At 53.4% G+C, this 13,177-nt stretch overlaps 4 protein-coding genes across 4 annotated transcripts; 3 read left to right on the plus strand and 1 right to left on the minus strand.

The window, feature by feature from the left end:
• Positions 1-841: 841 nt before the first annotated feature.
• Positions 842-3,266, plus strand: PG994_001923 (uncharacterized protein; the record flags this gene model as incomplete). Its single annotated transcript, XM_066853332.1, has 6 exons — positions 842-919; positions 977-997; positions 1,041-1,449; positions 1,587-2,051; positions 2,309-2,346; positions 2,427-3,266. The coding sequence occupies 6 exons, from the start codon at positions 842-844 to the stop codon at positions 3,264-3,266; spliced, it is 1,851 nt and encodes a 616-aa protein (XP_066721473.1).
• A 711-nt stretch (positions 3,267-3,977) lies between these two features.
• Positions 3,978-7,317, plus strand: PG994_001924 (Nup93/Nic96-domain-containing protein; the record flags this gene model as incomplete). Its single annotated transcript, XM_066853333.1, has 2 exons — positions 3,978-6,923; positions 6,997-7,317. The coding sequence occupies 2 exons, from the start codon at positions 3,978-3,980 to the stop codon at positions 7,315-7,317; spliced, it is 3,267 nt and encodes a 1,088-aa protein (XP_066721474.1).
• Positions 7,318-7,950: 633 nt separating this feature from the next.
• PG994_001925 (uncharacterized protein) lies at positions 7,951-10,134 on the plus strand (the record flags this gene model as incomplete). Its single annotated transcript, XM_066853334.1, has 3 exons — positions 7,951-8,305; positions 8,538-8,783; positions 8,915-10,134. 3 exons carry the CDS (start codon positions 7,951-7,953, stop codon positions 10,132-10,134), a joined length of 1,821 nt encoding a protein of 606 aa, XP_066721475.1.
• Positions 10,135-10,946: 812 nt separating this feature from the next.
• Positions 10,947-12,689, minus strand: PG994_001926 (uncharacterized protein; the record flags this gene model as incomplete). The annotated part of the gene is made up of 5 exons (XM_066853335.1): positions 10,947-11,767; positions 11,819-12,039; positions 12,100-12,154; positions 12,280-12,600; positions 12,662-12,689. 5 exons carry the CDS (start codon positions 12,687-12,689, stop codon positions 10,947-10,949), a joined length of 1,446 nt encoding a protein of 481 aa, XP_066721476.1.
• Positions 12,690-13,177: the final 488 nt, after the last annotated feature.

A 13,177-nucleotide genomic window follows, 5' to 3' on the forward strand; every position in this document is an offset into this window, starting at 1 on the left:
TTCAAGGAAAGCCACTTGGACGCTAAAATATTCCTAGTTGCGCCCTGAATTATATAAAAACTCAATATTTACAACATTGAAGGACTTATTATCTGCCTTTTAAGTGAGTGAATGAATAGCTTCAGGTTGAATCTATGCAAGAGTGCTCCCATCCGTTTGGAATGGGAGCAGCCTGTTACTACAGCTCCAAGTCGAGTATTGCTCATGGTTGACGTGGAAAGATCGTTCGTGTTGGGCTCACTTCCCCGAAAGCCCTTTACGCTGAAGAGAACACCTTGTCTCGTTTCCGGGAGAGCTCCTGAGTCCTTACAACCTCCAAAAGTTGCAGCACTGGTTTCAGCAACATACACCAGTCAAGTAGCCACTGGTGTACGGAGTACGTTTGATGAATTGGTGCAGGTGGTGGGTTATCATAGCCTTCATTTCATGCATAATTTCGGTTTCGATTTGATCGTGTCAACCTTCTGCACGGACAAATCCATGTTCTTGAGATAGCCAGCAGTCAATCAGCCAGTTTGTTTTGATTTGATCAGGACTAGGCCCCGGTCGCTTCAACAACCAAACAATATCACCGTCCGGACTTTTCTTCATGCTTCGGGACGTTTCACAAGTGACATGAAGGCATCTGCGCCAGACACACTCGTGGGCGATTCTGATTTGCTGATTCATTGACCTTCACCAAAAGCTCATATCGCCACATCATTGAACGCGTATTTTTTTACTCAGCCTCATCCGACTCAATGTATTGAAAGACGGCAAATTTATTGATCTCTGCGCAAATAGTGCACCTCCACCCGCCACACCCAAAGCGATCTCAAGAGAGAAGAGACTCGATTGAAAGATGAATGACGAGAAGAAAGGCTTTTGGGCAGGGCTCCGCCGGTCGATGAGCAAGGCTCGGGCGCCTCATGGGAAATTGGTTCGCATACATTATCTTCATCATCCTACTTGTAGTTTGCGGCTAACGTGCACGCAGGCAAAGGAGCCGCCAAGGCGGGTGAGCGAGGGGGGATGCAGTGCTACGCAGACGGATACCCAAGGACCCGGACATACCTAGCGCTCGTCGCAGGCCGCGCCGCGCGAACCCAAGGGACGCCAAAGGGAAAGGCCGTGAAGAGGCCAACGGTCACAGCTACGAGTCGTCTCCTCTCTCCGAATGGCCGCCACCAGGCATTTCCAGCCAAGAAGAGCTGACGCTGGGCCTTGCCATGGAGTTGATCTCCAGAGGAGTTCCGGCCCATAAGGGACACAAACGGCCAATCCCTCACAGGCCGGAGCAGTACTACGTCCTCTACGCGACGACAGCAGGAAACAAGGGCGACGAAACCGATGCAGCGAATGCACATGATTCGATGACGCAGCTGATGACAATCCGCATCCAAGGCTCCAGTGCGCCTGTTTACCCTTGGGACACCCTAGAGCAACCTAGCCAGGCGTTTGGCGTCGGCAGTAGGCCAGGAACCATCACGCTGAACGAATGGGTATTCCTATCCAGCATGATACCGCCCATGATGGAATTACGGGACCCGGAATAAGCCCTCGGGAAGTTACCCTGGCTCAGATATTTGAGCGCCTGAAAGAGCTAGAAGTGGGACTCGAAGACGACCATGATCAACTAATGTACAGGAATCTATACAAGCGGTTCTTGAATGGCCCAGACAAGGCCGTAAGCCCACACATATCGATGGACCGCCAGATCACAGATCTTATCATGGTTCTCTCTCGTCCAGATTGGCTGGATTTCACCATCCCCAAGAATCAAGTCGTCACCAAATTCATCTTCGACACTAGTCCCGCGAACCACCCACAATACCTCAAGTTCTTTCACCAGTTGCTGTTGAGCCTCGAGTTGGATATCCGGATAAACTCGAGTTTACATGATGATTGGGCCAAGTCGAAGCTTATGGAGAAGATCCCTCCTAAAATACAGTGGAACCTCGCTCTTTCCCGTCGTTGGAAAGACAATATCCGGATCGAGGAGTACGGCAAGACGGCCGATGAAGTGCGATTTCGTTTCAAGCTCCGGAAGCGCCAGGAAGGATGCTCAAGCGGTTTGCGCAAATGATGAAGTGGCCGAATCTCGGTGAAACTCTAGACGCCTTGAAAAAGGGGGCTGTTGATGGAAGTGCGCTGGACATCAGTTCTCGTAAGTAGCATCTCCTTCGCTTAGTCCCACCCATCAACCTTCATCTGCTGTTGTGGGATACCAGCTACTTTCAAGTTCCGCACGTGGTTATGGTAGTATAAGATTCACACGATGTAGTTCGACTTTGATTTATTTCACGCCTGCTAATGTAACCCGATACAGATACAATGGCTTTCTTCAGCGGTCTAGTTTTGCCTGGAGTAAGTCTATCGACTAACACCATCTTATCCGAGATAAATAGTCAACCTTCGCAAGTAAATACTGACCAATCTTTGTTTAGCCGACATTTCCATTCCTGATTATGAACTCTCTGGTCGATATCGATCCGGATGAAGACACAGATTCGCTTGCACTTCTCACCCATATTCACCCACATTGTGGCTTCCAGTACCGCGATAGCTATACATATTGGTCATCGTCTTCGATTGTAGGAAAGGTCATTGCGCCGACTTGTCTCGAGGTGGCAGGCTGGATTGGTCCAGCCCAACCTTGTGTCGATCTTGGCCCTTCGCAGATTGCCCGAATCCGCTCAAGACGGCCACGACACCGTATTACCGCGGATGATGTAACTTCTATGAGTGAACGATCCGATCCCCTAGGGCCTCCAGCGGAGGTTTTTCCAGTCAAAGAATACGAACTTCTAACGCCAGATATTGGAGATGACGTCGATGCGGTTCGAGTCAAGTCGTTGAGTCTCCACAGACTTCCGGAGCACCACCAAGATAGGGGTCCCAGGTGGTTTGATGCCTCAATCCAGTTTACGATTGATGGTACCCCCTGGCCTTTACAACTCTCGTACGATGTATGCTTCATCAACGCTTGGCCTTGTTCCGAGGGACCACATCCTCTCTTCTTTGATTATGTTTACACGGCCATGAAGGTGGACGAGATCATCCACCTTCAGGATTGGGGCCATTTGGCCGGGCTCGACGAGCGGAGCGCGAACTCGACACCGGTCGGAGGCAGCAAGCCATTGCGGCCAATGATTCCAGATGACGATGAAGAAAGAGTTCTCGTCGTAGAAGCCTGTGGGGCCAAAGACAACGAGGTCTTAGCAAGAGCCTGGTGTTCGCACTGGGGCCACAGCGCTGTGGTGGCGGATATTAACAAGACATGGTAAGTCTTATTAGACCTTTGTCCCCGGGGCATGCTCTGTAGAAGCAGAAGCAGCAGCTAACACTAGGCGAAAGCATGGCGTGTGCAATCCGAGAGACATATGCGGCAACCTTAACAGTGGTGATTCTCGTAGAGGACGCCTATGATGCTCATGACTGATGCGAGATTTGATGATGATATACCCAAAGAGCAGGTGGCGTTGTAACTAACTTACTGACACGATTCAATGAAATATACCCAACTTAATCACCACCGAACCGAGTTTGACTGCCTGGACGGTTAGGCATTGATCTAACCCATTTCGCTGCAGGGTATTTGGAATTCCTAAGTGGACTTATGTACAGTAAAGGCCTTTGTTTCTGTGATCCCCGATGTTGCTTGGTTGGGGGTTAAACCAAAGCTGTACTCAAGACACCTTAGGCACCTGTAGGTCAGTATAAAAAGTGAAGTACCTAAGGCACCCAAGTTTAAGCTGGAAGGTGCTGTCAAGCTGGGTTAGGCGTGTACTTGTCTACACCCGCAAAATGTGACCCACTAAAAAGATCCACCCGAGCTACAAACCGTTCCCGCCTTGTTGATTTCCGTCCCAAATGTTTTCTCAGCTTTCGCTAACGGGATTCTACCTGGAATAACAACACCAGCATCGCTTTGGCCTTGCTGTGACAGTTCGCTCGTGTATTTGTTTTGAGATCACCAGAAAGCTCCCTGAAACATCATGTCGGGCTTATTCGGGGGCAAGCCCTCGCCGTTCGCTGCGTCTACTACTCCCGCCAATACGGGTAGCAATTTGTTTGGGTCGACCACGCCGGCGCAGCCTTCGCAAAATACGGCCAACCAGACTCCCAAGCTAGGAGGTCTCTTCGCCGGTCTTGGTAGTACTACAAACCAGCAGCAATCGCCCTCACCCTTCGCGAACACGACGACAACCCAACCTCAAGCAGGTGGCAGTGCCTTCGGCTCAACTCTGGCGAACCAGAACCAACCGACCAACCCATCACCGTTCGGTTCATTGGGGCTTTCGACGAACAACCAAGGAACCTCGGGGCTATTCGCTGCTTCACAGCAACAGTCAGCAGGCAATGCTACCAATGCGCAGTCGCAGGGCCCCACGACTGGTTATTTCGATAGTTTATTGGCAAAGAGCAAGAAACAAGCCGCTGGAGAGACGGCCCTCGAGGATCTTCCCAGCCTTCAGCTTGGCTTGGGCGATTTGCGCCAGAAGCTCCGGAACCTAGGCCCACGCGCACAAGACCCCCTCCAAAGCAACAGAGCCCAGTATATGCTTGCTGCCTCGGGTGTTGATCCAGGCGCAGCTGTGAAAGATCTGAACTACTTCGATATCCAAGCCGGTCGCGTCGACCGCCCGGCCTCTAATGCTGGCCCCTCTGAGCTAGACGTCGATACATACCTTGCCAACCTGCAGACAAAGACAACACTTAGCATGATTGCCGAGGGACTGGAGAGATCGGCCAAGGAGTTCGACAATTTCCTCGAGGATAATATCACGATGGAATGGGATGCGCAGAGGAAGCGAATCTACGAACACTTCGGGATTCAGACTAGAGACAGCGGCCCCGATAACAATGCTGGGGCGCCCAGGGAGTCCGTAGGAGGTTTTGGCCGCTCTCGACGGACCAAGGCCGCACGCTCAACCCCAACTGGCGACCGAGCTAGCACTTTTGGCAGATCAGGTCTACAGAAGTCTGTCATTGGTACACCCAGCAAAATCGGCTCCCACCAGCCCGAGTTCACCGATGTGGAGAACCAGTCTGGAAAGAATTCATCGATGAATGGCGCGGCCTCTGTGGATGACCGATTCTTGCGAGAGAAGCAGGGAAAGCTTGCAGACAAGATCCGAGAGCTCAACCGTCACCGACTGGAGCAAAGACCTTACCCCCTCCTCCACGAATTGAGCGATGTCGAGAGCAGATCAGGCGACCGACACGCACAGCAGGTTGTGGAGGCGTACCAGGCCGTAATTTCCATGGTCGGTGAGAATGCAGAGGCAGAGACTTTCACAAATAACGCCACCCCTAGAGAGCGTCAATTTGCCAAGCTATACCTTGAAGCACAAAGCAACGCTCCACAAGCTGTGGAGATACGCAAGAGGATTCTCAAGGGTGCCAACGAGTTTCTGGAGAATAAGTTCTTTACAGAAGTCGAGACCCTCATTACCAAATACCCTCGTGAGGCAAATCTTGGCGGTCGTCCCGATGTTGTTAGCAAAATCAAGGCATATGTTCGCTTGCGCCACGCACGCAGAGATCTCGTGCCGGACAATACCGAGCTTCAGCAAGTCGGCGGCGAGTATATTTGGGCCCTCATCTATTATCTCCTCCGATCCGGCCACGTCACCGAGGCGGCCGAGTACGTTAAGGCACATTCGACGATATTCCGTACAATTGACCGTACCTTCTCGTCGTACTTGCTTGAGTATGCGTCAAACGAAGACAGGCGGCTGAGACGGCAACTACAAGAGCGCTGCAACAACGAGTATACGCAACGAGCGCGCAACGCCCCTGAAAACAGCATCGATCCATTCCGGATGGCCTGTTACAAGATTATTGGCCGTTGCGAGATCATCAACCGCCAGCTCGAGGGGTTGAACACAGAGATCAACGACTGGATATGGCTTCAATTCAATCTTGCTCGGGAATCCGACAAAACAGGCGATCTTCAGAGCGAATCCTTCACGTTGATAGATCTGCAACAGACCATTCGTGATATTGGCGCCAAACACTTCCCAAAGACGCCAGCTGAGGATTCTAACGGCACCTTTGGCATGTACTTCTTCCTTCAGGTCTTGTCGGGTCAGTTCGAGCAGGCGATCCAGTACTTGTATCCCTTCTCTTACGTTGATGCTGTCCATTTCGCGATTGGTCTCGAGTTTTACGGTCTCCTGCGGCCAGCCGATCCCTTCGCTAACCCCAATGACCTTGTCACCTTCAACACTCGAAACCAAGCTCAGGTCAGCTTTGGCAGGATGCTGGGCTACTACACTCGTGACTTCAGAGCGGCTGACGTTGGATCAGCGGTTGACTATTTGGCATTGATGTGCCTCAATGCAGATTTAGATGGCGACGCCGGAAGACAGCAGGCCGAGCTGTGCCACCTTGCTCTTCGTGAGCTGATATTGGAGACCCGGGAGTTCAGCAAGCTGATTGGCGATATCCGACCTGACGGACGTCGCATTGTTGGCTTGGTTGAAGAACGTGGCCCGCTCATTGGGCTTCGCGAGGAGGACGACTTCGTCAAAGCGGTTACGCTGCAGGCTGCTAGATATGCGGACGACAATGGGAGAACGACGGATGCAGTACTCTTGTACCATCTCGCAGAGGACTACGACAGTGTGGTGACGATTGTGAGTCGGGCGCTGAGCGAGGCCATTTCACTCGACATTGGCGAAGACCCGTTGCGACTTCAACCAGTCAAGCCTCGAGCAGAGGGTAAAGAGGTCGAGGTCCAGCCTGGCAGCAGTCTCAGTCTGGCCTCCATCGACGACCCAGTAGACCTAGCAAGAACCATGGTGGGGATGTACGGGAAGGACGCCATGTTCTACACCAAGATTGAGGAACATAACCGGATCGCATGCCATCTCTTGCTGCAGATGAGCGAGATCAAGGGCATGGTGGAAACCGGGCAATGGCCAGAGAGTCTAGACGTAAGTCACAGCGGATTGATGTGTTCAAGTGGACTACGAAACGAACAAAGCCGGCTAACTAACTTGCCAACAGAGAATACGAGTGTTGGAGATTCTACCTCTCGATGCCAACGGCGACCCGGCCATCATTCGACACTACGCATCCAAGTTCTCTGGGCTGTCCCAAAGCGTGTCGATGAATGTGCCCAACTTGTTGATGTGGACTTTGGCATGCTGCATGAACCAGAAGGAACGGCTCATGAGCGGACAGTACAGCGGCAACGAGGGGACACGGCGGATGATGTTTACTGGGCTCAAACAGATGACGATGGACCTGACGACATACACGAGTCAGCTCAAGTATCGGTTCCCGCCTCACATCCACCAAGCACTGGCCAGAGCCTCGGCGGACTAGGCATTGGCTCGAGATTTGGCGCAGGACGAGGTTGGAGGACAATGAGGGCAGGGAATAATGTTATAGGCGTAGAAAGAAAAGATTAGATTTCTTGGCCGTAGCAAGCCGCAGCATTTCCGGACACTTGAGCCTACCCAACTACCCACCTACCTAATCATGAATAGCACCATCGCATCGCATCGTGTTGTGTCGAGTCGTGTCGTGCAGTTTGTCGTGCTCGGCTATTTGTACGGGGCCTTGGGGGCCTTAGCTTAGCTGCTTAGGCCACCACCTAGTAACCTACCCACTTAAAGTTAGTGTGACTCAGGCCCAGATTTGATCGATCGGCGCCCCCCCCCCAGTCGATAAACCAGGAATTTTCTCCGGCACTCACTGCGACCCCCCGGGACTGCCCAATTGCTTACTTACTTATCACTTGCGCTCACTGCAGTACGACGAAAGCAATGCGGCTACGGCTGCCACTCTCCGATTCGGCATTCCCGATTGCGGCCTGATGAGCCTGCCCTTTTCATTTTCCTATATCTCCCCTAGATGCTATAACCCAATAGGAAGTTTCCCTTGTGTTTTCTTTTCCCGTCTTATTGGGGGCTTGGGGTCAGGGCCGTCTGCGTGGTCCGTTGGTCGGGCAAGAGAATGCCGTCGCCCTCAACCGCTTCTTCAGGCCAACCACATCATCAGCACCATCCCTCCTCCGCCACCACCACCGCCACCACCATCACCTCAGCACCAGCTCCTTGCGTCGACAACCACACTCCGGCCGCCTCCGTTGGCTCGCCCTCGGCCTACCACACGACCGGCCACAAGCGAGGCCTGTCGCAATCCCTCGACGGCCACTCGCCCGCCGAGTCCAACGCCTCGTCGCCCCATCCGCCCCGAGACAACACCTCGGCGCCCGATGACCAGAGGGCCAAGAAACGGAAGCCGGGGCCGGGCTCTAGAGGTGTAGCGAACCTCACGCCCGAGCAGCTCGCCAAGAAACGCGCCAATGGTATGTCATCAATGGTTGCATTTTTGCTATATACCGGCCACTGTCGTCGCCTTGTCCTTGTCCGTCAGTGGAGATGGGGCGATGGGGCCACTTGTCTGCATTCCAGCTGCCCAGATCGACATATACTCCCCCACACCGTCAGCTCATGTGTTCGAACGATTGTAGCACTCTGCGCGCGCCTATCCATGATACACCATCCATGCTGCTAACCATCCGGACATCCGTTACGTAGACCGAGAGGCCCAGAGAGCCATCCGCGAGCGGACCAAGAATCAGATCGAGGCCTTGGAGAAGAGGATTCGCGACTTGACATCGCAGCAGCCCTACCAGGAGCTCCAGGCTGCGATACGCGCCAAGGAAGAAGTTGAGGCTGAAAATGCCGATCTCAAGAATCGCATGGCCTCTATCGTGTCCTTGATCCAGCCGGTATTGAGAACCCCACAAGGTCGGCACCTCTCCCTTCTTACAATGCGATACGGTTCTCATTCACAGGCTGGGGCGGTCTCAGCGATGCTAAAAAACTTGCATGCCATGTTGTATCAGTTAGCTGGCTCCCCGATGTGCCTCGTCCACCTTGTCTCTGAGCTAGGCGGCTAACTGTGATCTTAGTAGCGGACGGAGCATATAGCGCACCTCCTACGCAGCCTTTCACCACAAGTGCGCAGGCAGCTCCAGCTGCCCAGACTCACTTGTCCGCTCCTACCACCTCCACGCCACCGAGCACAGCTTCGCCCAACTCGGCTGAGCAATCATGGCAGCCGTCGGGCGTGCATAGCACAGGGTCCTCGGTGCAGGCAAGCCCGAACTTCGCTCAGGTCACGCTGATCGGTCAGCAACGAGCGCAAGCCCTCGAGCTGGGCGCCGGTGAGCAGCTGAGGCTGGATTTCCTGTTGGATTCATCCTCCGCACAAAAGCTGAACCGGATGCAGACTGGCATCAACGGAGCGCAAGACTCACCAGCGTACAGCCACTTACCTATGAAGCATGATTGGAATGGCGTTCCCATTCCAACCGCGCGGTCAGGCTCTTTGGCGCAACCCCTGGCGCAGCCCCAAGCTCATCATCCGTATCAAAATGGAGGTCATGTGGGACACGACCAGGATCCCTCGTCGATGGCTTTGTCAGCGCCAAAGAACTGTGGCCCGACGTGCCCGCTTGATAGTCTTCTTCTCGACTTCCTTCACGAGCGACGCCAGCGTGCTGCGGAAGGGGTATCGGCGCATGAAATCGTCGGTCCCCGTTACCCCTCTGTTTCGTCGCTTCTCAATCCCGCCAACAGCGCCTACTCGCACCCCCTTTCTAAGGTTTTCACTGACATTTTGGCCACATTTCCGGGAATCTGTGGCTTGCCCGAACGCGTTGCGGTACTTTATGTGATGTTCCTGGTGATGCGCTGGCAGATTTCACCGACCAAGGAAAACTATGATCTGCTGCCGTCCTGGGCGCGCCCCCAACCCTCCCAGGTCTACATCAGCCACCCTGCCTGGATAGATCACCTGCCCTTCCCCCACATGCGAGAGCGCATGGCCAAAGACTATAACCCCGCGGACTATTTCTTCGAGAACTTCTTCATTCCCTTCACCACCACGCTGAGCCTGAACTGGCCTTACGAGGAGACGGACTGTTTGCTACAGAGCCCCGACGGCGACGAGTTGCTCATCAACCCCGTGTTTGAGCGGCACATGCGGCGGCTCGAGAACTGGACTCTGGGAGATGCGTTCCACCAGACGTTTCCTCAGCTCGACGGAACGTACAACCAGAAGCGGGATGGAAGCATCGCTCGGAACAACCGCGACGGCAGCTTGGAGGTCAGACCGGGCAGCGGCTGAAGTATGACACCGGGTATTGACTCAGATCGACATGTTCTTTTTTCCGGATCAAGGATGGGCAAGATAATGGTGGGTAAAAGGATGGTGGTAACCAGTCACACCTGTACAAAAACAAGTTATGAATGCATTGCATGGTCACCGGAGTTTATGTTGGATGTCTGTCTTTTTCTGCTTTCGGCGTTCGTTGTACAGTGTTATTCGTGGAACTGGCGGATGGGCCAAAGGACTGGCAAGGTGGGCTACGCAGCTTGGGAGTGGCGGTGGCGCCTATCGTGTCATCATCCACTGGAACTGTATGCTGTAGCACTGGGATATTACCCAGTGTGTTTCGACTAGTGGCCAAGGACCTAGGTTGGGTGAAGTTTGGGACATTGTGGTCTTGTATTTACGGGTTAATATGTGTACATACCTACTGTCTAGTCATGTTGTCATGAGATTGGGCATGACGAGGAGGACGCTTGGGTTGGACTGTACAGACACTTTGGAAGCAGGATATTCCTGGCATTGCAAATATGGGAGGGAGGGTTGTTTGTTATTGGTCATCGCGTGCGTGCGTGCGTGCGCTTTGAACCATGCCACTAGGATGCGCTGTTGACGCGGGTATCTATCTGCTCTAGCATCCTTGATAATACAATGAAATTCCAGCTTCCCTGTGTTGGTGTACTTGTATCTCTCCCTCATTACCGGGTAACCTATATCGGTAATGCACAAATTATGTGCGGCAACAAAGATACACTACACTGACGATGTCCATACAAGGGTGTTGTTATAACTGAAGTTGGTCAGTGTGACGGACAGACGAACGGACTACCTTATGCCTCGTCATCTATGTTTCTCACGCCGAAAGTATATGCGTGGAGATTGCTGCCATTACCGACGAAAAGCGTGGGATGGCTGTCCCGCGGCATCGTCTCGAATTGGAGCGACTGGATAACGCCGCGGTGAGACCGGATCTGGTCGATATCGGGCGACTTCAGACGGTGGCCCGTCTTGGTGGAATGTACGGCCACCTTGCCGTCGTCGTGGGCGGCGGCGACGATGCTGTTGTCCCTGTCAACATCGAGCCCGATCTGAATGTGCGGGCCGTTTTGGTACTTGGGGAAGCGGACGACGGGCAAAACGTGCGCGAAGGTGGGGTGGTGGCGGTTCGCTCGCGCGTTGTTGTCGTTGCTGCTACTCGTTTTCCGCAGCATGCGAACGTCGTAGACGGCCATGGCATCTTTGAGGCCGCTGACAAGGACGTTGTGCTCGTTCAGGGACTTGATGTGGGTGATGGGGGAACCGAGCCTTTTCGAGACGTCCCGGGTATCGTCGTTACGATCCCGGACGTCCTTGATGGAAAGGTGCCCGGGGCGCCCGCCAGCCAACAGGATCGAAGGATGTTCGTTCAGAAATTCCAGGGCGAATATGTCACGGTATATCTCTGCGTAGGTAGTGGCGTGGGGGGGTGGTGCTAGCCACCTAGGGTCCCTTCCGGCATCCCATTGCAGAATACCACGATTAGACCCAATCGCACACACCGTAGATGACGCAGCTGGGCCGGGGGCAATAACATTGATCTGATAATCCGTGATTCTGCGGTTGTGGCCAGGAATGCGTACGTTGGTAAAGGGGCTCTCCAATTCTCCGACTCCTATCTGACGTTAGCGAGAATCAATACCAGGACAGGTTCCATATAGCTTACCCCATCCCAAAAGCCACTGGGGGGTTGTGTTTGTCGAGCTTGCGGGCGCTTCAGCAGGCTTGAACCTCCAAAGCGACATTTCCCTCCCAGGGCTACGGCTAGAAACTAGAACACTCGCTGAGGGCTTATGAAACTTGATATCTGATATTTGTGACACTGCCAGCTCGCTGTATGGGTTGCCACGGGGTGTGTTGTAGTTGGCAAGCAACTGCCGATGAACCCTGAAGTAACATGTCAGGTGATGATACGGGGGAATGCTAGGCTGTAGAGGAAGCACTTACCTGCCGTTGCAATCTCTAGGAATATAGGTAGAGAATAGCAATAGTTCATCCAAGGCTGGGCAAATGTTAGAGAAGAGCCCGTAAGGTTGTAATTGCAAGCATAGCACCACGGGCTCAACGTTCGACTCACTTGCATATGCCACTCCCAGTCCAGTCTTGGTATCGGCGCCAATAACGCACAGTTGCCGGACGTTAGTACACGAACGCCAACGGGCGTCGGCCAAGGGATCATGCCCTTCTCAACAATCCCCTTTGCATAGCCGGCTTCTTGGACATCTCGGCGGACAAGACCGTATTCGCGAGTATAGACTCCTCCTATCAGAGGATCACTCATCAACCGGGAACGCTTTAGCCGCCCCTTCTCCAGGCCTAGGCGCTGGAGGGCTGCTGCTGCCTCTTGGCTTTCCAGCCGGCGCTTCTTGACATTGTCAGAGGACCAGTATGATGTCGTGGGAGCGGTCCGGCTACTTTCCACTTTGAAATAGCGTTTCTTCTCTTCATCTGCGGAAATTGTTAGTAAAAGCAGGCACCACGGATTTCCCGGACGAGGGCTGTAGCTGACCGTAGAAGTAACCTGGGATCTCCCTCATTGTCACTGGCGCTATTGCAGGGCATCGCAAATGTGAGGTGCGGGGGAGAGGAAAACCAGCTGAAAACTCTGCAATGCAATGCTCGCAGTAATTATCGCCTCCCTCCAAGATGCCACAGCCAGGGAATCAGATAGTATCTGACCCCGATTTGACTTTGGGAGAGGTCAGGAAGAAAGGGTCACGTGATGCTTGTCGCGATAGTTTTTGTAATGGATAAAGGTAGGTGATTACTCGTACGACCAGTGAGGCGAGCACCTGCACCTCAGCTAATAAGCTCCCGGCTAGCTACGTATGCAGCTTTCTAGCTCTCTAGCTACCCCTCACCTAAATTGGAGCTGCTCGAGCTGCCTGAGTACTTACTTGCTTTTGACCCCTCCATCCTCCTCCAACTCCCAGGACACACACCTCTCTAACCTACCTACACCCAACCTATAAACAAACATGTAAGTCCCTACCGGAAAGAAACGAGCCCATCACCTAGCTACCCT

This window comes from Apiospora phragmitis (genome assembly GCF_038363925.1).
Source record: "Apiospora phragmitis strain CBS 135458 chromosome Unknown utg000002l:1.0-5516284.0:1.0-5523493.0, whole genome shotgun sequence".
NCBI classification, from domain to species: Eukaryota; Fungi; Ascomycota; class Sordariomycetes; order Amphisphaeriales; family Apiosporaceae; genus Apiospora; species Apiospora phragmitis.